The following is a 25,787-nucleotide window of genomic DNA, read 5'->3' on the forward strand; positions in this document are numbered from 1 at the left end:
AGTGCGGGTATTTCGGTGGAGAGTGGTGTGGGGAATTCTCCCCGACTATGCCACACTGTAGTACCGCCACATCAAGACAATCGCTATGTGCGATCTATGTAAATCTTCGGAAGAGGATCTGATGCACGCTCTAGTGCATTGTTCCCATGCAAAGAGTTTTTGGGCAGCGGCACGCGAGGAACTGGATCTAAAATTACCTCGGCTGCATCCTAGCACTTGGGCTAAGGACATTGTCTTGGACGAGATAATTTCCGATGCTGACAGGTGCAAGATCATCACGATTATGCATGCGATATGGATTGCTCGTAACCGGTGGACTCATGATCAGGAGAGTTTTGACCCTCGACAGCCCATCAAACGGGTGAGAGAAGACCTGTCAATATTGGCTATGCCACAGGATCGTCGGCGTTTACCAGTAGGTCAAAACTGGCGGCCCCCTAAACCGGGCTGGGTGAAAATAAACACCGATGGGGCCATTGACGTTGATGCCCAGAATGGGGGAGGAGGAGTCGCTAGATCTCACCTCTCCTTCATGGGGGCATGAAGTAAACCCTTTGCGGGTGTTTCTGATCCTTTCATCGCCGAGGCTCTTGCGTTGCGAGAGGGTACCATTTTTGCCCAACTCAGAGGCTTTTCACATGTGGTGATAGAAACAGACTGTTTGGAGGTAGTCAACCTCTGGACCTCGGGTCACAATTCAAGATCAATTGTGGCACCTATCTTCGATGAAATTAGGGAAAGATCTACATATTTTGCATCCTTTTCGGTACGGCATGTTACGAGGGATGCTAATATTCCAGCCGATATTTGTGCTAAATTTGCTACTAGTTTTAGTAGTTCGGAGTGTTGGATAGAGGAAAGTCGAGGCTTCCTCGTGACTAGCCTTGTGGCAGATTGTAACCGAATTTCCATTTTTTAAGCAATAAAGATCCCAATTTCTGTGTAAAAAAAAAAACAGAACCCTAGAGCCCCGATAAAAAAATAAAAACAGAACCCTAGACGCGGGTGCTCGCTCGCTCGATCGATCTCCTGCACAACCTCTCGTGCGCCTGGTCCGCGATCAAAGCGCCGGCCGCGCGAGGGAGCCATGGACCAGACGGAAGCCCTGCCGGAGGACGCGCTCGCGGGCATCCTCGGCCGCCTCCCGCCGCGCGACCTCGCCGTGTGCCGCTGCGTCCGCAAGGCGTGGCGCCCCATCGTGGATTCCAGCGGCCTGCTGCTCCCCCACGTCGTCCCGCTCACGCTGCGCGGCCTCTTCCTCAACTACAGCAACCGCACGAGTCCGCGCTTCTTCGTCCATCCCGCCTCGACGCGGCAGCCGGCGGTCGACGGCGATCTCAGCTTCCTGTCTAACTACGGCAGCGGCTCCAGACGGATCGTGGACCACTGCAACGGCCTCCTGCTGTACCGTGACCTGGGGAGACTCTCCATTGTCAACCCCTCCACGAGCCGTTGGGAAGACCTTTCCTGGAAGGACGATGACGGCTGCCACGACGCGTGCCTTGTGTTCGACCCTGCCGTGTCTGTGCACTACGAGGTGTTCTCGGTCCGGCTTGAGCCCGGGAGGGTGATAGAGAACCCAGCCAAACCCGATTTGATTGAATGCCCACCATCCTCGTGGACGTTAAATGTATTCTCATCCAGCACACGGCAGTGGCAGAAGAGGTTGTTTGTCCGCGAAGCCAAGGCTCCAAAGACAGTGACTAATGTGCAACAACTAGATTCAGCAGAGCAAAGATCAATGTGGTGCCCTGGCAGTGTCTATTGGCGAGGATCACTCTACCTGCTGCATTGTTGTGGTTTGTTTGTTGTGAGGTATACACATCATATATAGCACGTCTCTGCAAGATCACCTTTTCAACACAGGCACTATCAGTTCTCTATATGTGTCACGGACAATTTTCTGATCATATATTGCGAATGAATTGGCCATGTTTGCAGGTTATCTTTATCAGACAGGAAATACCGAGTGATAAAAACCCCAATAAATATTGATGAATGCAAACAAGCACGGCCTTACATTGGGAAATCGGAAAAAGGGGTGTACTTTGCATCAATGCATGATAGTTTTCGACTTCAGGTTTGGACACTCATGGAATCAAGTGAATGGGTAGACTGGGCGTCGAAGAACATTATCGATCTTAAGGCATGTGCAACTGTAAAGTCACATGAATCGCACAATATGGAAGGAACCCTAAAAACTTGGATTTTAGATGGTGGTGGTGATCAGTGGCGGATCCAGAATTTGAAGTTACCCGGGGAGGATTCTAATAGAAATAAAAATTGAAGGCACAATACAATCAAATAATAAAATCAAGTATACTAATAGGCCAAGAATACACATTCAGACAAGACTATCAACACAACGGTTTTTTTCAAATTTATTTCACTCTTAAGAATTACTACGTGAAAAATATATAATGCAAAAATTTATATAAAATCTAACTTCCGAGAATTAGGCTAACATAACAACAAAATAAACAATGTAACCTGCTCCTTGTTGTTTCTGTTGGCTGCTCGCTTGCTTTTTTGATCGGGGCATGTGGCCACGGTGAACCCGTCTCCTGTGCGTACGATCAGTTCCATGATGGATCGGATAGGAGGCTGCGTACAGAAACTAATGGGCTCATCTAATTTTTTACTGGGCTTACTTGACTGGCCCATATCTAAATCTTCCATCGCCTATCTGGCTATCTCTCCCGACGAAACGTTTCTTTCCCCTTCCTTCGTCAAGCTCGCGCTCATATGAAACCGTCGACTGAATCTGCTCGCCCCCCATGGTGTCCATCAGCCAAAAGCAGCAGGGGTATCCTAGGTTACCAAAATTTACCCGGGGCGGCCGCCCCTACACGACCCCACGCTGGATCCGCCCCTGGTGGTGATGATGATGATGTAGATGGCAACAACGCAAAGACAATGATAGAAAAATTGGATTGGGACTCGGACGATGATAGCATTGTGAATATTGAAGATGCTTACGAAGGTATCTGCAATGAGATCCGCTTTCTCGGGTTTCACCCATACAAAGAAGTTATTTTCTTGGGGTTAACATCATCCCAAGGAGGAGTAGGAGTGGCTTGTCATTTGAATAGCTCAAAATTTCAGTATCTAGGCATACTAAGCCAACACACTTACTGGCTTGGCATACAAGGATCGTTTCCATACACTCCTTGCATTAGTGGGCATCTTCTAAAAAGCTTCAGAGAGTAGTGTAAATAATGCATGGTACCCTGGTCTTTGGGTCCTTTTTTGTCTATGATTATTTCCATATAGAATACCCTGCAAGTATTGTCACTAACATATTTGGATCACTTTCCAACCGTTTTTTTCTTCTATTTTAGTATCTATAAAAACCTCTCTCTTGACTGAACTGCACATATGTATGGTATCATATAAAAGTTAACTTAATCCAACTGTTTTTATCCCAGCGATTCGAAATAAAAAAGGTTAGCTACATATCACAATGACACCAAAGGCCGATGTACATCAGCCTCGAATATTTTTATATCCAAGACATATACCTATATAATTTGTGTTTTGAATAAACTTCTAAGACGCACCATGTTTATGTCTGAGATTAAGATGTGTATATTGTTATAAAGATCTTCCTCCAACTCATTTATGGAAAAAAAATCAAGCAAAGTTGTGGAACCAAACCGAGATCGTCTTAGAAATGTCGTTAACACTTGTAGCTGGTTCCAATTTTGCGTACACGATAAACTCACCCATTAATCATGAGATACATGTGCAAATTTGCCATGTTTAATTTTAGACTTTTTTGCGGTTAATTTTACACTTTACTGTTCATATACATTGTGAAGTGAGGACATATGTAGTCAAACAGGAAGTATGAAGTATGGCTTTACTGGAATGAAAATTTGAGGGTGGCCATAACGAGATTGTACAGCAGTCGGATAGTGATACAGAAAGTATCAAATATAATTTTACTGGATGCAAATTTCGACTGATAAGGACCAATGTTTTGGATCCCGCATGCAAAAAAGAATCTCATGGGGGACACCAAATTTTCGGTTACCGCGTAACTAATAAATACCAGGCGGTCAACTGTTCTTTTGAATGAATTTCTGCTCGGTAACCAAATCCCACATGGCGACTCTAACAACATTACAGAGTAGCCGGTTGATCAATATTTTTATACTAGACACGGTCTAGAATATAGCAATGATGTTAGAATGGGACATGATAATTCAAAATGCAAGCTCCACCTTACTAATAGAGGGTGACTATATACATGTGAAGTACTATAGTCAAGTGAAACGTCTCTATGACAAAAATAGAAGATGAAGGGCCTACTGGTTAGAGATCCTGATGTGAAAGGCGATAAAAGCTCTTATCTCCACTACATCCAACACGAGGCCTCCAAATCTTGACCAGGGAGTTGCCACTGCCAAAGCCACGCCGACAACATAATCACCCACCGTCCCTGCCCTCGCTATCGTCATATAGCCAAGAGGAGGCGCTGCCCAGCCCCTGATGTAGCGTTGCTCGCTACAAAGCCACCCACACAACCTCCCCATACGGGCCCGCCACCCTAGTGTCCAAGAATGACACTGTGTCGCCGCCAGAACATTGACTGTCAGAAACCCGACACCTTGGTACACACCACGCATGAGCAGTACAATCGTGTCATAGCACCACGTCAGCCAGAATCGGACATCACCAATGCCGCCCATGCACAAAGGGAGTCCCCAACCACAAACATCAAATCCTAGCTGGATACAACAGCCAAATCTCAACCAAGGATAGAGACGTAAGAAGACGACCAACATCACGTCGTAGGCCATATTCGACCTATATCCTGACAAGGGAGGGGCCCTGAGGCCCACTGCCTCCCAGTCCGAAGTCCCACCCACCCCAACAAGACCAGCCATCCGATCCTTACCACCACCTACTGCATGCCACTAATAGACAAAACCATCCCCAAATGCGCGTGAGCCCTACGCCGACGAGAGGCGGCCATCACATGCCAACCACAGCCGAATCTGGGCCAAGACCGCACCCAACCAACACCACCGCTACAAGCCCGCCCTGTCACCGCAGCCAAGGGCACCACCGTGCCCCCGCGATGCTGCGAAGTGTACACTTCATCGCCGCTGCAACACACTCATGGACCATGCCATCACGCGCGGCACTAACACCCCGATTGATCTGCCTGCGCCGCCAAGGACCAGCACATGAGAGATGCCCTGCCACCGGCGACGCCGCACAGGCTTCGCCCCAACCACGCCGTCCGACGACAGCAAGGAAGGGGAGGGGGAGGGCATGAGATGAAAAACGGTTACAACCTTAGGACTCCCATGGCACGGACGGGGTACATCGCGTGAGCGAGAGGGGTATTTTTGCAAAACATGCGCAGGGGTCCTCCATGAACACGTTTGTAAGAGGATTGAAAATTATAATGTGAATTATTTTGTGAAATACTCCGCACCTTAGACGGGCCGCAATTATGTATCTCCAATTCTCCATACAAACACACAGCGGCAGCAGTCTTCCTCTTTATCTCTCTCAAACAGAACGAGCCGCAATCTGAGGACTAAGGCGGACCCCGTGCGGCAGCCATGGACAAGACGGAATCCCTGCCGGACGACGCGCTCGCCCACATCCTCGGCCGCCTCCAGCCGTGCGACCTCGCCGCGACCCGCTGCGTGCGCAAGGCGTGGTGCGCCATCGTCGACGGCCGCCGCCTGCTGCTCCGCCACCTCCTCCCGCGGGCTGTGCGCGGCCTCTTCCTCAACTACGGCGACCACTCGCGCTTCTTCGCCAGCCCCTCCTCCACGCCGATCCACAGCGATCTCAGCTTCCTGCCTCGCTGCGGCGGCAGCTCTACAGAACTCGTGGATCACTGCGGCGGCCTCCTGCTGCACCGTGACTGGAGGACCCTCTGCGTGATCAACCCCGCCACCAGGCGCTGGGAAGATCTTCCATGGGAGGACGACGGCTGCGACGCGTACCTTGCGTTTGACCTTGCCGAGTCGCTGCACTATCAGGTGTTCTCCGTCCCTTCCGACCCCGAGAAGGTCGTACTGAACCCACACGATGAGTTAGAAGAGGATTTGATCGAATGTCCACCATCCACCTGGAACATAAACGTGTTCTCCTCCAGCACAAGGCAGTGGCAGAGGAGATCGTTTGTCCGTGAAGCCGAGGCTCCGAAGACAGTATTACATCCAATATCCATGCCATGGAGCCGCCAGAGGGGTAGGCGAAGCGTGTACTGGCGAGGATCACTTTACGCGCAATTTTATGGTGTGTTTCTTGTGAGGTACTGTAGTTTTCTAGCACTAGTTCATCTTTGCAGAATCTCTTTTAATTTCTAGCACTAATTTTCTATATATATATATATATATATATATATATATATATATATATATATATATCTTGGAAAAGGTTTCTAATGTTATTTTTGAATGAATTGACATTTTTATAGGTTATCTTTATCGAATGGGAAGTATCGAGTAATCGAAACACCGATAAATGACGAGGAGAGCATTCCCGTGCAGTCTTATGTTGGGAGATCGGAAAATGGCGTGTACTTTGCAACAGTTTATGATGGATGTCGACTTCAGGTTTGGACTCTCATGGAATCGAGTGAACGGGTGGATTGGGTGTCAAAGAAACATATTGATCTGGGAACTACAACTCTACCATTGTACCCGCCAGATTATATGGAGGGAATTGAAAAAACTTGGATTTTGGACGACGATGATGATGTGAATGGCAACAATAGAAACATAAAGACGGAAAATTTGGACTGGGACTCCGACGATGATAACATTGTGAATATTGAAGATTCTTATCAATATTCCCACACCTATGTCTCCTTTCTTGGGTTTCATCCCTACAAAGAAGTTGTTTTCTTGGCGTTGACATCATACAAAGGACCAGTTGCAATGGCTTATCATTTGAACAACTCGAAATTTCAGTATCTGGGACAGCTAGCAGATTACTTACATGGCGCTCGCATACAAGGATCATTTCCGTACACCCCCTGCGTGACTGGGCATCTTCTATATCACTTCACAGAGTAGTACATTTGGGCTGCAAATAGTCTAAATAATGAAACCCTAGTCGTGGGAGTCCTTGTTTTTGTTTATGATTATTTCTAGCTCACCGTATTGGAAGCAGTATCAAATAATCTTTGGGTTCTTGTTTTTTCTATGTAGGAGGTATTAATTATTACTTTGTTTTAGAGAAAGATTAAGATTAGGATTCAAACGTGGTCCTCTCCTGGATATTTATACTCTTAGTTCTCGAATAAGCAGAATAATTATGTGTGCTTGGACAAGCTTTTGATCATTTGGTAAGTACTCCCTTACTCCCATAACATAAAATGTTATTACAACCTACTCCCTCCGTTCTAAAATAGATGACCCAACTTTGTACTAAGTACAAAGTTGTGTCATCTATTTTGGAACGGAGGGAGTATATATGAGTACGAACATGCTCTGCACACGATTGACCGATGGATGATTTGTGCCCGACGGGAGCAGGAGCCACACAGGTTAAAATCCCCAGCTAATCCTACGGTGTAGCTGACTTGTCATCTGTGGGTCGTGCGTCCATACGTTGTGTGTATAGCAGTGCTCATATGAGTACGTTAGTTGTAAAATAACATTTTATATTATAGGACATAGGGAGTAATTATTTTTGTTTTATTTTTGTAATACTTTGTTTTAGAGAGAGATTATGGAATAAGTATGTGCCATGTATTCATTTATCGCAATTGCTTAGTGCATGAATTTTATTAAGAACTTGTACATTTCTCTTTTATAGTTAGTTTCTACTTTGACGCCATGATTCTACTTTTCTTTTAGAAAGATGGTTGTCGCCTGGCCTTAAAATGAGGCCCTAACGGTAAAGGTTCAATACAAGGCCGCAATGATTCTACCAATAAATAAACCAGGCTCTTTTCATTATATACTTCAAGAGAAGTGCTTTCTGCTTTCCCGAAAGAATTTGCACGAATTATGAAGCACTTGCATTTTCCTAACTCGTAATGGTAGATTGATTGGCACATGATTATGTTAGGAGTTTATATATATCATTACTGTGAACAACTAAATATAGTGTGTTGATGGATTAATTTGGCTAGTAACATGGTGCATGATGTTTCAAAAACTAGCATTCTGCTTGGTTATCTTCAGTTTTAGTTTTGGTTCGGTAGAGTCATAATGTGAGTGACGACTCAGAGGGCAAAATGATCATCTCACTGTTGGTGAAACGTAGGGCGGGCGCTGGTCTTTTTGTAAGAAGTTCCAGACTTTGAGCTAGTGTATTTTTCCTTTATTTCCTGCAATTGCTAAGGAGTTGCTCATGACATCGTTCGGCACAGTCTCAAGCGCCTTATCATCCATAGTTTTAGAAAGTTCTACTGGAGTGCTTCTGCACCCTTCTGGTGCAGAATTCATATGTAATTGTATCTGTGACCAACCCTCTTTTGCTTGATCGATACAAGTGACCCATGCATGGCCCGATGGTCACATAGAATTGTCAGGTGGAGTTGGCACCGCCACCCTTAGATCCTCCTCATCCATCTTGACAAGGATGACGATGATGAGAATAATACGTAGCCGGCTAATGATCATGAGAACTAACAAGGATGATGATCGCACTGGCAAAAGCCAAATAATGAAAAGGTAGCAGGGAAAATTTCTTTTACGCCTGCAGCTGAGTTGGTGTTCTGTACGTCACCCATGAGCAAGGCGGCATTGTTGTTGTTGCTCACCCCGCTGCCAGCGATCCAGTTCAGCTCTTGGGGGTGCACTGAGCTCCTCACCGCCTTTGGAGTTACATCCATGGTGGATAAGGAGGAGCTCGTTGAGCATGATGCTATGTGGTTTGTGGTGCGATGGCCGACGAAGCCAGTGGGTAATTTGCAGTATGCATCACCATCTTTTTTAAGTTGAGACCATGCTCTCCTTTGCATGTTTCGTTTCATCAATAATCATCATTATTATCACCGTTTGGCGTCATCTTGGTCATCATCCAACGTAGTGGAATCCATGAGCTCGGCATAGAAGTACCCCACGTTTGCATGTTTCGTTTCATCAATAAAAGTGTTATGACTTCCACCAAACACTTGTCGTCCGAGGTGCCCGTCATGGACGACATCGCCTAGGGCGAATGGTACCTGGGCGACATGCGGATGCGGGGGGACACCCCAATCTTCGACGCGTTGCTACCATCTGACCATCTGAAGCTCGTCTCCAGCCCTAACCCGAGTCCCTCCCACTCCCATGGACCGTGAATGGTTTTTTTTTTGCGGCGGGTGGATCGCCAATGATCTTCCATGGGTTGTTGTTTTTTTCAGAGTATGTAGCACTAACTTGGTGCTAGATAAATCTATTTAAGGGACAAATTTTTTAGGAGGGAAGCTACTTATTTTGGATTTGTGGTCCGGGTCGGTTTGGAATCCAAACCATACTCAAGTTTGGGTTCGTTGGGCCGGTTGCTTTTAATCGGCTTTGGTTTTCCTCTCCAAACAGAGTAGTCGTCACCCCCCACGCGCTAATATAACCACCGCGGCGCCCCAATCTCCCAGCCGCCCCGTCTCAACTCAGCGCCATGGATCGCGACCGCCACCGCGGCGAGGACCGCCGCCGCCACGACACCGACGGACATCACCACCACCACAAGGCTCGGGATTCCGTGGGGCGCCGCGATTCGGCCGACCGCGAGCCGCCGTCACGGAAACGAAAGGACCACGACAGCGGCCGGGAAGGGGGGAAGCGGCCTAGGGCCTCAGTGGACCCGCCTCCGCAGAAGGAGGAAAGGCCACGGCGAGAGCGCAAGAAGCTTGAGTCAGGTGCTGCTAATGGAGATCCACAGCGCGCCGCAGCGCCTAATGTAAGCATCTTATACTGTTTTCTTATCCTGTTCATAGTTATGTGATTTATGTTTCTGAAATTTGCGAAGTGATTCCTGATATGCTTGACTACCAATTTGATTTGATGAACTCATAATCATACAGTTAGTGATATACCTGTCCTACTACTTTCTGGTTATAAACCTGTAAGAAAGGGTTGCTATTGCATTTGTATGATGAAGATGATATTTACAGTTCATAGCGCGCATTGCTGCTGAAGATGATATTTATATTGCTGCTGACTGTGATACTTATTTAGTGAATGTATGAGGGCAAGCCGGACAAGTACTTACCGTTTTATGTAGAATAAATTTGGTCTACAGTTTGTTTTCTCTTTAATTAAAACGTTCATGTCAGGTTCATCATTAATTGATTCCATTCATATGCTGACTTTGCATCTTAATTTTATTTTGCAGCGCGGTGCTCTCAATTCTGCACCTGCTGCTGCGGTGCCATCTGCTTATCCTGTTCCTTCAAAGGTATATTCGATTACTACCACCACTGAAAACAGGGGAGTTAGTATTAGATCTGACGAAGTTACTGGGAAATCTAGTGCAGATGGAACTGCAAATTCATCCGCTGGCACAAGTAGCAACTTAAGTCTTGATGCTTTAGCGAAAGCTAAAAAGGCTTTGCACCTGAAGAAGGAATTATCAGAAAAACTCAAGAGATTACCTGTGGTAAGACAATACAGCTATTACTGCTAGTCCTTTGCTTCATTGTTCTTTTTAATCTTTTGTAACCATTCTAAGCTCATGTTTCCCCACACAGCGTAACTTACTTGGTACTGCTATTGCCGATACACAGATTCCTTCACAAGAGATTGCTACTAAGATGGGATTTCGCCAGGATCCACAGTATGCACCTCATACCAGCATGTTCCCTGGTACATCCAGTGAAGTGAATGTCCCTGTTCTCCGTTTTGATGCTCAAGGTAGGGAAATCGATGAGCATGGAAATGTTATCAGCGTGACCAAGCCAAGCAACCTGAGTACTCTGAAGGTAAACTTCTTCTGTGACTTAACATATATTTCAGGCTGGTATATAGTTCTGTACATTGACTCACTACTTTTGGTTCATCCTTTGCTAGGTCAACATTAACAAGCAGAAGAAGGATGCATTCCAGATTATCAAACCAGACTTGGAGTCGCTTGCAAAATCTACCGTTCATTTTGATGAAAGGATGTGCATCAACCCAACCAAGCTTCTTCGTCCTAAAAGGCCAGGATTCCTGTTTATCGAGGAAGGCAAACTTTTGAGGCAGGCTGAATTGCAGAGGATTAAGGTCTGTAAGGATTAAACTTTTTTTTGGATATATTAATTGCAGTCCTGTTTTAGTTCATTGTACCTTTGGTACCTAAACTTAATAGTTTGATTTGATTGTGCAGAATCAATTTGGTGAAGCACAAGCCAAAGAGCTTAAAGTAAAGCAAGCTCAACTTGCCAAGGCAAAGGTCGAAGCTGACATGAATCCAAACCTAATTGAAATTGCTCCTGGTGGAAGGCCTCCAAACCAGAAGCCGAAGGAAGAGATTCCTGACATTGAGCCATGGTTTGCTGCTACCTCACTCTTGTTGATTGTTAGGCCTCCTTTATAGTGTACAGCTACTTACTATTCCTATTTTATTTCTTTCCAGGGACTCAAAAATCCTGATTTCTGCCACGTACGAGGACATCTCCTTGGAAAAGCTTAATATGGATAAGATCACCATCTACGTGCAACATCCAGAGCCATTGGAACCACCGGCTAAGCCCATGACACCACCGCCTCAACCACTTAAGCTTACTAACAATGAGCAGAAGAAGTACAGAACACAGAGGCGCCTCGCTACGGAAAAAGATAGGCAAGAAATGATTAGGCAAGGCCTCTTGGAGCCACCAAAGCCCAAGCTCAAGATGAGCAACCTTATGAAAGTACTTGGTGCACAAGCTACACAGGACCCGACACGCATGGAGATGGAGATACGAATGGCTGCTGCAGAGCGCAAGCAGGCTCATGTCGACCGCAACATTGCCCGCAAACTCACGCCATCTGAGCACCGTGAGAAGGAGAGGAAGCTTTTTGATGATCCTGACACATTAGACTATTTTACTGTTTGTGTGTACAGAATCAGAGACCTGTCGAACAGTCAGACACGCTTTAAAGTGGACGTGAATGCCCGGGACAACCGGTTGACTGGGGCTGCAGTTACCACGGATGGTATAAGTGTTGTGGTTGTGGAAGGAGGGGTGAAGTCGATCAAGAGGTACAATAACCTGATGCTGAACAGGATTGACTGGGCTGCTGCAGTTGGTGGCAAGGATGTCGCCGACGAGGAGCCGGTGAATAGCTGTGCATTAGTATGGCAAGGTAGCGTGGTGAAGCCCGCCTTTCCCAGGTGGTTCGGTGTGCGCAAGTGCGTGAGTGAGGCTTCTGCCAAGAAGGTGTTTGTAGATGCTAAAGTTGCACACTACTGGGACCTGGCTGTCAACTTCCTGGAGGATTCGTCTTGAGCTCAAGCTTCTGGTCTTCAAGACAATGAGAGCGATTGCTCTGGATCATTCTATACTTTGTATTGTCATGAACATGTCATTTTCAGACTGTAGATGAACTGAACGCATGAAAGAGCTGTAGGGTTTTTGCAATATGCTTTCAAATAAATCCAGTACGCCTTATCAGTTTAAGATTGTGCAGGCCCCAAAATTTTGCATATGTTGCGAATTACTCCATTTAAGGACGTTATGCAAGATGCCAGCTCGATAAAGTTGCTATGCTATTTTTGATGGATGTTGTTACGATCTGAACTTTTACTCACTGAATTATATTATACATTAAACAAGAGTTAGTAGCAAAACCCCAAAGTTTTGCAGCTCGGGTTCCATAAAATGCAGTAACATGTTTGAATTTTCCTTTTACAAGACCATATCTTGTCTAACCTTTCACAATGGCCCCAAAATCAATCTAAGTGGCTTTGGCAGCTGGTGGTTTTGTGCTAATTTTTCCAAGCTTATTTCCCCTTCTGCCCTTGTTCGTGCTGGCGATCTCATTAACAAACACCGGCAGATGACGTGGCTTGTGTCCTTCAGCTCGCCTCCCACCATGCCCATAGCCTCTTCCTCTCCCTCCTTGCCTCTCCTGTAAGCACATGCCTTCCACAATGGAGTTACTTGTGTGGGGTACGATTGCGGCTGCCTGCCATGGAAGCCCACAACACTGGTTGTTCCTCAGGGAGAGAAGAGCAAGGATGCGCGATGGCAGTGTCAATTATTTGCATAGCAGTTCATTGTCTGTGACGAAATAAGGCGGCAGAATCTCATCGGACTTGGAAAAGCCGGCTCAAAATCCAGCATTCGGGGTGCTCAAAGACAGGCCATTGCCGCAACACCATCTCCTTCTTTGGCAATACTACATCTCATGTTCGGCTTTACGAGCTCTACAACGACGGTGAATGAACCCAATTGGAATATTTTAAGGAGGTATGAGAAGATCAAACCCCACACAAAATTTAACTATATGGCTAAATTGTCGTCCGCAAACTTGAGGGAAGAAAAACTAATTTTTTATTCTAGAACGTGACTGAAAATCAATTATTATTAGTTTACCAAAAAAAATCTTTATTCACATGTCATTTTCGTTAATGCCATATGGTGATATTAACTAGTTTCTCGCGCCATTTGTTTTCTGACCAAAAGAAAAAAACTTTCCCGTTAGTTATCTCAAGTTTACACCCAATTTCTAGCACCATGTTTTTTCCACCCCGAAATTTCCTCCTAATTTCTTGTGCCTTGTGATTCCCGTGTGATATCCTCAACATGAAAGTTTCTCGCCTAATTTCTCGCGCCATGTGTTTGGAGCTCAATTTCCGCCAGCGTGTTTTTCCGGCCTAATTTCTCGTTCCGTACCGTGTGTTTCCTGCACAATTTTTATGCATTGGGTGTCTCTGGCCTAATTGCCAATAGTTTTTTTTTGAATGATCGCGCAAGACCTAGCTACTAGGCCCGCTCCAGCACTTGGATTCTATAATCAAAACGAAACCAACCAGGACACAAAACGACTAGGATATACTGACGCTTACTCCCTCCGTTCCAAATTACTCGTCGTGGTTTTAGTTCAAATTTGGAGCGGAGGGAGTACAGTTACACAATAGTTGAGCACGTATGGAAGCCGTCTCATAAAAAGAAGTTGAGCACGCAAAGCCAACTTTGTCTGAAGGAACAACACACGCAGCACACGCAGCAGAAAGAATAGGCTGGTGTTGGGCTGAGAAACGTCTGCTGGAACGTTTCCTACTCTGATCGGTTTTTTCGATCATAGTTCGTCTCGGAGTTGCGTTTACAAACCTGGTCTGTCTCGTCTAGGATCCTACGAGAACCGCTAGCGTCCCGAGCTGTGCCCTGCCCCGCCATCGCCCCGTACCCGACTCGCGACTCGGCTGTCCGTCGTCCTTCAGTGCACCCCCGCCGCTCCTTGCCCGAGCAGGAGACCCCCCAGGCAGCAGCATCGATGAATGGCGAGGTCGAGAAACCGACGAGCTGCAGCGCAGTATTCAGCCCCAAGGAAGCTGGTTTAGGCAGACGACGCAGATCATCCTACAGGGAGATGCTGGCGGACGAGGAAAGAGACATGGTCAACTACCGTACAAACTGGGAACACGTTTGGGCCCCCACGTGTGGTTCCTTCCAAGACTACAGTCAGTAATCTACTCTTCTCATCCATGCTCGCCTCTTCTTCTTCTTCTTGCTCTATTGTTACTGTACTAATCAGAGGCATGACAAGAGCTAACTAGTTGCATCTTTCACTTTGTTTGGCTGCAGCGTTTGTGACTCCCACACTATATACATATGGAAGGATCCCAATAGATGCTTTGCCCTGCAGTTTCTTGCAGATCTTCTCCATACAAGTCATGGAGAACGAAGAGTGGAGAATCAGGTGGCCACTGGAGGTATACGGCTTCATTGCCGCTTGAGACTATGTGGATCACAACCGTAACATTCTCTTCAGCCGTACCAGGGATGACCCTCAAATCCTCACTCATCAGGTAATTTCTTCTTCTTAATTCTCGTGATGCTGTTATTTACATGACCCAATCTAGCTAGTATTGCTCTCTGTGTCGTTGCCGAATAGCCGATCGAGCCAAGAACCTGAGCTGAAGAACACACGCACGCGAGAGAGAGGAAAGTCTTTTTGTGCCGCAGCTAACAGCGCAGCGTTTTCTGTTTCATTCCTTTTCCCCTTATTCCTGGTACAACCGAAAGCCTAGCTAACAAACCCCGGCCAGCCCGTCGTGATCCGGATTGATCGCGCCATCCCACGACCTCCTTCTCACAACATATGTGCTGCTTGTGTTGCTCAGACATGGACACATGCATCTAGTTAGTGTTAAGCCGTTTTAGGTGACGGTGACCCATTTGGCAACGTCTGGAGACGCCAAATGTCAGTCAGACATGGACTAATGTCCAATCCAAAAACACTGTCTAATTGTGAAAAGAAACTGACTTTAGGGTGGTCAACTAGTATTTGGATATGGTCCACTGACTTGTAACAAATGATGCTTGCAGGATCCATTTTTGCAGCTGGCCCTTGTCGGCCAATTGTGTTGTCGGACCCTATTGACTTTGAAATCCAACTAAGAGTGAAGGGCACAACAGAGTCTGAAGATGAAACACTGATGGCTTGTTGGTTTCAAAATGGACATTGTGAGGGACCCTATGATGAACTTGCCTGCCGTCGCTGGAGGGGTAATTTTTGCACATTAGAGGTCATCTCTGCGTTAATTGGTAGCACGGTTGCGGCAACCGTCATCTGTGCTGATATTACAGAAGGGTCATGGCCTGATGATTTCAGAGGTCGCGTGGTTTGCCGCATTGCACCCTTGGATAAGGAGCTTGTGCTGCTGGACTCTGGAGAAGGACCATTGCAGGTGGATCCAGATGGCCGTATCATCCTTCAAAGGGGTGTTGTAGGTGTGCAATGCGAGGGAATGCTCACGGTTTCGGTGGAAGCCTACTCAAAGGCAGGTGTTCGTCATGCAGACTGCGTTGAATTCAAGCCCAGAGTCTCTCTCACAAATAAAGGTACTTGCAACCTTGGATTCTGCAGGGCGAAGTTTATTGTTGGTTGGTCCTATATCTGCAACAAGGATGATCTGATGTACAGTGGCAACTGAGCTGAACTGCATCTATATCTAGTGTTCCCATATCCCAGTAGCAGCATGTTAAGGCTGTCGACGAGCTAATTATGTGGTACTGTAACAAGTGTGCAAACTTTTTGAGACTATTTATAAGTCGTGTTTGGTCGAGTGCCAGTGTTTCTAGGATCCTCTGTACACCATGCTTTTTAGCTTTTTTTAGGGATAAAAGCTGCTTTATTGAAGATTAACAGTCATAGGTATACAAATAATTTCAGGGGTTCCTATGAGTCAAAGATGGCGTCCACAGGGCAAAGAGGTAGTAGCTTTTGCAAGCACACGCGCTTTAAAATTACACTCGCGTTTTTCATGTATGATCTCCATGGTTTGGAACATATTCTTCTTCATCTTGATCTCGTCCATAATAACTTTGCTAGACCCCAAGTATGCCTCTCCGATATGCTTGATTGTTGCTGAACAATCTGTGCTAGTCTGAACTTGTTGCAGGTTTAAGTCGAGAGTTAGAGATAGCCCCTCGCAATATGCCATTGCCTCTAGGATCTCTGGATCAATAACACATTCACACACCAGTGCCGATGCTCCAAGGAAGAAGCCTTTTATGATCTCGGCTCACAACTGCCAGGGCTCCCCTTTCACCATTGCGAGATAACGCAGCATCAAAATTCATCTTCGCCCAACCTACAGCAGGAGGACACCACTTCTGCACTGAGGTAGTGCTTCTCGAAACCCCATGCTTCACCTGTTGCTTCTTTGGTAATAGAGCCAGGTCTGTAATGTACCTGTTGATAAAGCATAGAGTTGAATGAGGCGAATGGAATTGTTCTTCATGAATGGCCTTCCTTCTTGCCGACCAAATGGACCATAGCGTCACAATCGCTTTCACAAACTGATCTTCATTAGTTGTCCGTTGAAGCTCACCAAGCCACAGCCTTGCATCTCCAGTTTGAATTTTTATCATATATCCGACTAGCTCCTCATCCACCATAGCCCAGACACTCTTTGCCATTGGACAATCAATAAGGGTGTGCTTCCAGTTGTCATCAGCTCCATTACATATTTTGCACAAACTAGATTCAAATATATGTCTCTGAAATCTGACTCCCTCGGTTGGTATTGAGTTATGAGCCAACCTCCATAAGAAGTTTTTCAACTTTGCTGGAACCTTAGTCCCCCATAAGCTGCACCATTGTTGCTTTTTTGCATTGCTATCTGAATTCCCTCCAGTTCCCTCAAGCCAATCCTCTCTTCTCCTCATTTCTTTAAGCATTCAGTAGCATGACCTTACAGAGAAATGGCCATGGCGTTCATACTGCCATGCCCAGCAATCATCTGTAGGGATGGTCTATAATGGTATGCCAAGTATCTTCCGGGCGTCAATAGGTTGTAAGTGTCCGAGAACTTTTCCTCGGTTCCAGCACCTCTCCATGCTTTCGATGAGGTCTGCTACCAACTCAGGTGGATTAGTGGACCAAGGATGTACAATACGCAGCATAAAATCCCTCGGGATCCAATTATCATTCCAAATGCTCGTGGTTCTCCCGTCTCCTATTCTTCTAACTAGGCCTTGCTTGAGGACCTCCTTTCCCTGAACAATAGCTCGCCATATGTGAGATGGATGATTCCCGAGCTCTACATCTAAAACTTCACAGGATGGGTAGTAAACGGCCTTCAGCAAGCGCGCACTTAGAGATTCAGTATCTTGTATCAAACGCCACGCTTGTTTGGCCACCATTGCAAGATTAAAAAGATGTGTGTCACGGAAGCCCAAACCACCCATGTACTTAGGTATAGTAAGTACATCCTAGGAGACCCATGATGCCTTTCTTTCGCCATTTTTGCTTCGCCACCAGAATTTTCGTATCATGGTGTCTATAGCTTGGCACAACCCTCGGGGAAGTACAAAACAGGACATGGAAAAAGTTGATATTGCCTGACCAACAGATTTTATCAGGACTTCTTTACCTGCTACTGCCAGACACTTCTCAATCCAGCCTTGAATCTTCCCCCATAGTCTGTCCTTTACATACTTGAAAGTCCCATTTGTTGATCTGCCCACCTCAGTAGGTAAGCCCAAGTATTTCTCCGAGTCTCTCGAAGGTGCTCATAGCGGTAGAGTGTGTGTGCGCGTTCACAGGGGTGAGTGTATGTGCGTGTATATGAATGCTTGCTTCTGTACTGTGTTAAAAAAACTAATGGTAAATAATGCAAAAAAACTTGCAAAAAGACAAGTTTAAAACTGTTGGGCTCTTGACAATTTTAGACATGGTAATTATGAAAGTTTTTCCAGATAACAATTGACAAATGAAAACGGAAATACTAACGCCCACGTCTGTGGGCATTTGCATCTCACCCATACGTGTGGATCCACGTCCGTTTTTGGTTGCACGAATCTTGGTATGTTTGTAGTGTCACGTAGGACTGGGCTGGTGTATGAGCATTCATCCGGTCGCCCACACGTCCGTTTTCACCACACGGAGGAACCGGTGTGTGAGCGTTTAGCAGTTCGCCCACACATCAGTTTTCACTCACGCACAGGGGCTGGTGTGTGGGCATTTATCAGTTCGCCCACACGCCCGTCTCCTCTCCCACACCCAAAGTTGTCAGTTGCCATGTGTTTATAGGGTACATAGCAACTGCCCTAGTGTGCTTGTAAGAAGATGGCAACTCTCTCTTTTACCCGAACATGTCAATTGCCATGTGTTTTGCAGGGTACATGGCAACTGCCCTAGTGTGCTTGTAAGCAGATGGCAACTCTCTCTTTACCCGAACATGTTATTTTGCCATGTCTCTTTGTAGCGCTACACGGCAACTGCCTAGTGTTAGTAGGTGGCAACTCCTAAAGTTTTCAAATCATGCCAACTGTAGTAAACCAGACCATACATGGCAACTGCTAGTGTTAATTAGCAGGTGGCAACCCCTAAAGTTTTCAAATCATGGCAACTATAGTAAACCAGACCATACATGGCAACAACTGTAGTTGTCCAAAAATGACATCTGGCACTTGACCTGAGATGGCAACTGCAATTGAGCAACCATGGCAACTGTAGTTGTTCGACATGGGAACTGTAGTTCAGCGACATGGCAACTGCAGTTAAACGAAAGTGGAAGAGGGTCCGGACCATGGCAACTACGAGGCGCGTGGTGACTGTCACGCGGGGCATGCGGTACCATGAGGTAGGAGGCCTGACGTACGTGCGTGTGGACATTATCTATTTTGCCACACGTAGGCGTGTGAGAGGGACCGCAAGAAAAAAGAAAGGCGTGTGGGCATTACTTGTTTTGTCCACACGTAGGCGTGTGGGCTGATCCTCTTAGACACCTCACAAAACGTGTAGGCAGACCTTAACGCTCACACGTGTGAGCGTTATCAACGTCCAAAAAAATACAAAGGAAAGTGTCCGGTGGAAAAGGCAAAGAACAAAAAGACTTGAAAAGAAACAAAAAATCACACGTATATGTGTGCCTACACAATAAACAAAAACGAGACAAGCCACGAAATCACTAATTAAGGAGCATTCGTTGCAAAGAACACTCCATCTTCCCAGGTCACGACAAGTGGCGCACATGCAGCGCGCCACTTGTCGCAACCTGAAAGTTTTCCCTTTTTTTCGTAGATCTTTTTATTCAAAATGTTTTATCTCTTAAATCGTGTGTCCAAATCTCAAACCATTTTCGCCATTGGATTCCTCGTGTCGAGATCTTCAAAACTAGATCCCATGTTGATAGGTTTTGATGAACTTTTTTTTCATGAAAAAAACGAACAAAAAAACCGATCAAAAGAATCAAACCGGGAGCACGGTTTTTTCCCTTTCCAAAAGAGGCACGCCCATGCCTCTCGCGAAATCACAACCGTGCCTTTCGTGAAAGCAAAACTGTGACTCTCATGGAAGAAAAAAAACAGAAAATGCGTTTTTTCCCTTTTCGAAAGAGGCACGCGAGTCGCGAAAGCACAACCATGCCTCTGGCGAAAGCAAACCACGACTCTCGCGAAAGAAAAAAAATAAAAAACATGTATTTTTTCCCTTTCCGAGAGGCACGGTCGTGACTCTCGCGAAAACATAGCCGTGCCTCTCGCGGAAGCAAGACCATGACCCTCGCGAAAGAAAAAAAACAGAAAACGCGTTTTGTTTTTCCCTTTCTGAGAGGCACAGCCGTGACTCTCGCGAAAGCACAACCGTTCCTCTCGCGAAAGTAAAACCGTGACTCTCGCGAAAAAAATAAAACAAAAAATGTGTTTTTTCCCGAAAGGCACGACCGTGACTCTCGCGGAAGAAAAACCGTGACTTTTCACGAAAAAAAAGAAAAAGAAAACACGGTCGAAAGCTAAGGAAGACCGGGGGAAAACCAAAACGTCGAAACCCCCCAAAAAAACCGTTTAAAAAACCGAAAACGCGTGCGGAAAAATAAAAAAACAAAATCTGGAGGGAACGTCCAGAGCGCGACACGTGGCGAATGGCTGAGAGCGCGCCAAGTGACGCTGATCGTTGTGAGGCTTTCAAAGGAGTGCTCATTAACTAGTTGCTCTCACACCTGTTAAAAGAGAACAGTTTTGCTAAAGCACATCTAGATGTGCTATAAGTATTGCACATCTAAGTCCTATGTCATTGATCTTACATTGGGATTCGTGTGGATATTTGTTAGAGTATGTAATGGGCCTGAGCTGGCGGTATAGCCTGTTAGTCTCAGGGTTAATTAAAGATAAGGGTCGCTTGCTTAGGGGTCAAGTAAGCTTTGCTTGGAAGTCAAGTAAACCTCTATATATAAAGAGAGGAGATGTATCAATCTAATCAAGCAAGAATTAAGAAGGAAATCCCTTCCATCTTGCCCGGCCGTGGGCAAAAGGCCCCCGGCCGGCCCTCTCGCGCCCTCCTTCTAGCAGCGCCATAATAATTTGGTATCAGTTAGCTTCGGTTCGATCATGTCTTCACCGCCGCCCCACCCGTCTCTCCCGTTGTCCTCCGTCGCGCCTGCCCCCGCCGTCCTCACCTCGGAGGAGGTGTTTGGGGTGCTGCGGGACCTAACCCAGGCGGTCAAGGAGATCCACCTGTTCATGGCCGGGTCCTACGGGCCGCACCAGGCTGCGCCGCCCATCGCCGCCACCGCACCGCCGTGGCTGCCGTGGCTGCCACCGCACCAGGCGGCCTCCGCCGCGCTCGCCGGGCTGCTGTAGCTGCCATCCACCGCCCCACCCTGGCTGCAGTGGTAGTCGCCGCTCCTGGCGGCCTCCGCCGCGCTCGCCGGGCCACTGCAGCTGCCATCCACCGCCCCGCCCTGGTTGCCGTGGCAGCCGCCGCTCCTGGTGGCCTCTGCCGCGCCAGACGCTCCGCCGCAGCAGCCGCTGCCGCTGCCCAGCGCGACACCGCAGCAGCCGCTGCAGTTGCAGCAGCCCCCGCCAGTCAGCTTCGGCCCCGCATCGACCGCGCCAGCGGGAGTCCCGATCCACCAGATCAAGTTCCCGCCGTCGCCATCGCCGCTTTCCCAAGGCGTCCCCATGCAGTAGATCAAGTTCCCGCCGTCGCCGTCACCGCTTCCGGCTTGGATCGCTATCCGCCACGTGTCGGCGGCGGTGAGGCTGCAGGCTGCTGCGCGCGGCCTCCTAGCGCGTCGGCGTGTGCGGGAGATGCGTGGTCTGCAGCTGCCGCTCCTCTCAGTTGTCCTTCGCAGCGCAAAGGACCTCGATCTCGTCCCCACGGACAGCGACCTCAAAGTCTGCGACATCGGCGGTTGGGGGGGCGCACCCCTCCTTGTCATTCTCCATCGCAAGCCCTCCACTCTTTTCTGTGCGGTGCCAACCAACAGCCGTCCATCGGGGAGAAGGCAGGGTGTCACCGACAGGAGCGCACCGCGTAGCACCACGGCATTCCGCCGGCCGCCGCAAGGGCGCCTCTGCTGGTCGCTCTTGCAACCACTTCCAGGTGGCCATACCCATGCACTCCTTTTGTCCAGATGGTGTCCATGAGATCCAGGTGGCTGTACACGTGCACGTCTGACGTGCGGATGGTGTTCACTTTTTGTTAAGGGGTCCAAAATAAAACGTCCCAGTCCATTTTAAGTTGAGAGTAATAAAACAAGCCGAGATGTAAAAGGTTTGTTTTTAGGTGTTAGGTTTGTGTTGCATCAAGTCATGGTTAGACTGCAGCTCGAGGACAAGCTGCATGTCCAGGTGGGGTGTAGTGTTAGAGTACGTAATGGGCCTGGGCTGGCGGTATAGCCCGTTAGTCTTAGGATTAATTAAAGATAAGGGTCGCTTGCTTAGGGGTCAAGTAAGCCTTGCTTGGGAGTCAAGTAAACCTCTCTATATAAAGAGAGGAGATGTATCAATCTAATCAAGCAAGAATTAAGAAGGAAATCCCTTCCATCTTGCCCGGCCGGGGGCCTTAATTAAAGATAAGGGTCGCTTGCTTAGGGGTCAAGTAAGCCTTGCTTGGGAGTCAAGTAAACCTCTCTATATAAAGAGAGGAGATGTATCAATCTAATCAAGCAAGAATTAAGAAGGAAATCCCTTCCATCTTGCCCGGCCGTGGGCAAAAGGCCCCCGACCGGCCCTCTCGCGCCCTCCTTCTAGCAGCGCCATAACAATATTTTATTTTTCTTTCTTCTTTTCCTCTTTATGCTTGATTAACTCACTTAGATGTGCAATAACTAGAGCACATCTAGATGTGTCTTAAACACACCCAAAAAGAAAACATGAATCCTCGTGATTGAATCCAATGGTTAGATATTTAATTAGATATGAGGTAAGTATATTGCATCTACATGTAAAATAGCAATCCCGTTTTTTTTTCTTTACTGAACCTTCTCTTGGACAAAAACGCAAACATTCCATGGGAAGTAATCACATGGCGATCATATCATGATCAGTACGTAGTAACTTTACTGAAGCAAATCAACTAAAGACAATTTTGCATGAGCAGCAGGCAGTAATCCTTCCTCATGTCCTTGGGAAGCGCCAAAAGTGACCTGAACTTGAACTGGCTCCCATCACACACAAGAACGGTATACGCTCTCAGCATGTCATCACGCGCCAGGTCACCTATCTCCCGGAGTGTCGCCAACATCTCCCCAGGAGAAGCCATGGCCGCCTTGTTATCCGATGAAACGAGTTTAATTGTTGCCGCCGCCGCCGTCGGTGCTTGCTGATGGAGCTTTGCCAGAGGGCGGCAGCTGTGAGAGGAGGCGCCGAAGTACCGGGAGATCATGCAGGGAATGAACTCAGGAGGAGAGCAGAAACCGTCGTCGTGCTCGTCGTAACAGACGACGGATCGCAGCTCCATGCGATTCGTGTCCACCTCGATCATCCGTATCGCATGGTCGCCGTCAACGTCCTCCATATGGTATGGGAGCTTGTGCACCATGAAACAGAGGACATCGGGGTCGTCCAGGCTGACGATGGGGTACTCTGGCGTGGTGCGCGGCACGCCGCCGTAGCCAGGGAGCGACCAGAGCTCGTCGGAGTCGACCACGCCGACCTTGTCCCACGTCGGCATGTCGTCGTCCATCCTCAGCGTCCACGTGGTTATGTTAAAGGCGTAGCGGGAGCGCGAGCAGAAGGTCGTGCCCGGGCAGCCGCAGCAGCAGCGGGGAAAGACTTCCACGAAACTCACTGCTCCACCGCCGTCCGTTGCGCACACGCCGCGGTAGCTCGAGCCCTGGTCGTGGTCGCGCGGTCGGCGTTCCAGCAAGGTCTCCACGGGGAGAGACACGTATCGCAGCTGGGGCGTCTCCTCCCACGCGTCCGAGAAGATGACGCCGCGGTAGTAGTCCACCCAGTACAGGAACCGGTCGCCGACTGGGATGACCGTGTCGGTCTCCCAGAAGGACACCTCCTTCCGCTTGCCGTCGCCGTGGAGGACCGGAAGACGCTTGGGCTCCCACTCCCACTCGCCGGATCTGAGCAGGCAGAGCTCGGCCTCGAGCGGCGCCTCTCCTTCCGTGCCATCGAGAGTCAGCCGCGCCACGAGCAGGTCCTCGTCGCCGCGGCGCAGGAGGGCAGTGGTTTCTGCAGGAAGAAGTCGCTTCCACCTGGGTGACCCCTTGTGGTAAGGGGGCAGCAACGACAGCGACGGCGGGCGGGAAGGGTCGGCGGCGGCGTCGCCGGCATTATAGACGAAGTAGTCCAACGAGTCGCGTTTGTCAGTATCAAACCTGCCGGGTCTGCTGGTCTCGATCTCTATAAGGACCGAGTCCGCGTGGGCCGCGATGATCTGCGCGAGGAGCTGGGTGCCGTCCGGCAGGCCGGGGATGTCGACGCGCAGGCGTGACACCGCCGGTGGCGCCGCGAGGCGGAAAGAGGCGCGGACGTGACGGCCTCCGGAGGTCAGAGCTTCCGCCACGGTCTCGGCGTCGAGATCGTCGCTGGCGGTGGGTGTTCTTGCTCTGGCGTCGGGACCCTCGCAGATCATGTTGCCCTGGAGCAACGCCCAGCGAGGTTGCCCCGGCGAAGGATCGCCGGATGGTGGTTGGTGATCCGTTCGGGCTTCCATGTCGATCGCGCGGATTTGCTGGAGATCAACCGGCCGGCTGCGATCGAGAAACGCACACGGAGTCGGGGGTTTTTATCTCCTGGAAAAAAGGGTGAGCAAACCGACTTTTACTTCTTTTTTTTTTGAGAATCACCGACTTTTACTTTGGCTACGAGACTACCCAAGGCTCCGGTCCACCGTCATCCAGTCTGCTTTAGATTTTGTTAGGGCCTTTTGTAACTTCCAAAAAAAAGGTATTAAAATGTAACCTGCTCCACGTGCCATTATGAAACATTTTTTAATTTAGTTTTTGCAAACATCAGAAATAAGATTACACTGAGTATTTCTTTTTGTACGATGAAATTTGGATGTCAGAAATAAGTACATATGTACCAATCTTCTAAGACTGCTCGCGTCAACGAAACACATTCAAGTATTCTACTGACCTTTTTCTTCTTGTGGTTAGATTTTGGAAGAGAAGGATCATTCAACACAAGCTTGTTCACTCCCCAATAGATGGAAGTAATGACAAGCCCAAGAAGTACCACTATGCCCATCATTCCTTTCAAACATACTTTCCAACCATCAACTCTTGGATCCATTGTCCTGGGCAAATTTGAGAAATACTTCACGGTACACCCAGAAAAGATAAGGGCAATATTTACCCCACACCAAATAGAGCGTAGAATTCTTTTGCTTCATCAACTGTGGTGATATGAAAAAGATTTAATCAACTCAACTGGAGCACAAAGGGCTATCATTTAATAAGAAAGCTGACCAAATATGAAATAAATACTCAAACTCAAAATTCCATATGGCAGGCACAATAATGACATGGACAAATAAAGGCATCACAAAGGTACCTCAAGGAACTAAAACTGAGGTAAGGGTTGCGGTCAGTGACCGAAAGTAGAATATGCTTAACTTGGGACAGAGCGTCAATCGCTAAAGAACTTCTAGATTCAGTCACTTCAGCCCTCACTGGTTAGAAAGCAAAGGCAAACAAACATCAAACAGTAGGTCTCAGATCAACCATCCATCATACCTCTTCAAACATAATCAGAAGTAAGGATGTTCTTTGCAAGTTTGATTACAAATCACCACAAATTTCCCTGCTTAGAACAAAGTCAAGCATGGTGAACAATTCACTAACTTCGGTGCAGCAAAGGAAGGCCAATACATTGTCAGAAGCGCAACTACGCTTGGTCAGACACACAATCATTAGAACATCACATACAAAAAAATCAGCAGCAGCAACCTGAACCCACTGCACCTCACTCCAAGTCAAGGCAAAATAACTAATCTTCAGTA

General features: G+C 47.7%; 2 protein-coding genes across 2 annotated transcripts; both read left to right on the forward strand.

Annotated features, from left to right (window-relative positions):
* Positions 1 to 5,515: 5,515 nt before the first annotated feature.
* Positions 5,516 to 7,200, forward strand: LOC123151548 (uncharacterized). Its single transcript, XM_044571238.1, has 2 exons — positions 5,516 to 6,283; positions 6,449 to 7,200. The coding sequence occupies exons 1-2, from the start codon at positions 5,580 to 5,582 to the stop codon at positions 7,047 to 7,049; spliced, it is 1,305 nt and encodes a 434-aa protein (XP_044427173.1). The 5' UTR covers positions 5,516 to 5,579; the 3' UTR covers positions 7,050 to 7,200.
* A 2,347-nt stretch (positions 7,201 to 9,547) lies between these two features.
* On the forward strand, positions 9,548 to 12,550 carry LOC123152974 (protein RDM16). The gene is made up of 6 exons (XM_044572317.1): positions 9,548 to 9,867; positions 10,303 to 10,566; positions 10,658 to 10,888; positions 10,977 to 11,171; positions 11,275 to 11,438; positions 11,524 to 12,550. Exons 1-6 carry the CDS (start codon positions 9,586 to 9,588, stop codon positions 12,377 to 12,379), a joined length of 1,992 nt encoding a protein of 663 aa, XP_044428252.1. The 5' UTR covers positions 9,548 to 9,585; the 3' UTR covers positions 12,380 to 12,550.
* Positions 12,551 to 25,787: the final 13,237 nt, after the last annotated feature.

Source organism: Triticum aestivum, chromosome 7A (genome assembly GCF_018294505.1).
Source record: "Triticum aestivum cultivar Chinese Spring chromosome 7A, IWGSC CS RefSeq v2.1, whole genome shotgun sequence".
NCBI lineage: Eukaryota > Viridiplantae > Streptophyta > Magnoliopsida > Poales > Poaceae > Triticum > Triticum aestivum.

Coding starts and splice junctions, on each gene's coding strand:
- LOC123151548 (XM_044571238.1), top strand. CDS start 5,580: ATGGACAAGACGGAATCCCTGCCGGACGACGCGCTCGCCCACATCCTC. Junction 6,284..6,448: donor TATGGTGTGTTTCTTGTGAG/GTACTGTAGTTT, acceptor ACATTTTTATAG/GTTATCTTTATCGAATGGGA.
- LOC123152974 (XM_044572317.1), top strand. CDS start 9,586: ATGGATCGCGACCGCCACCGCGGCGAGGACCGCCGCCGCCACGACACC. Junction 10,889..10,976: donor GCAACCTGAGTACTCTGAAG/GTAAACTTCTTC, acceptor ATCCTTTGCTAG/GTCAACATTAACAAGCAGAA. Junction 11,172..11,274: donor CTGAATTGCAGAGGATTAAG/GTCTGTAAGGAT, acceptor TTGATTGTGCAG/AATCAATTTGGTGAAGCACA.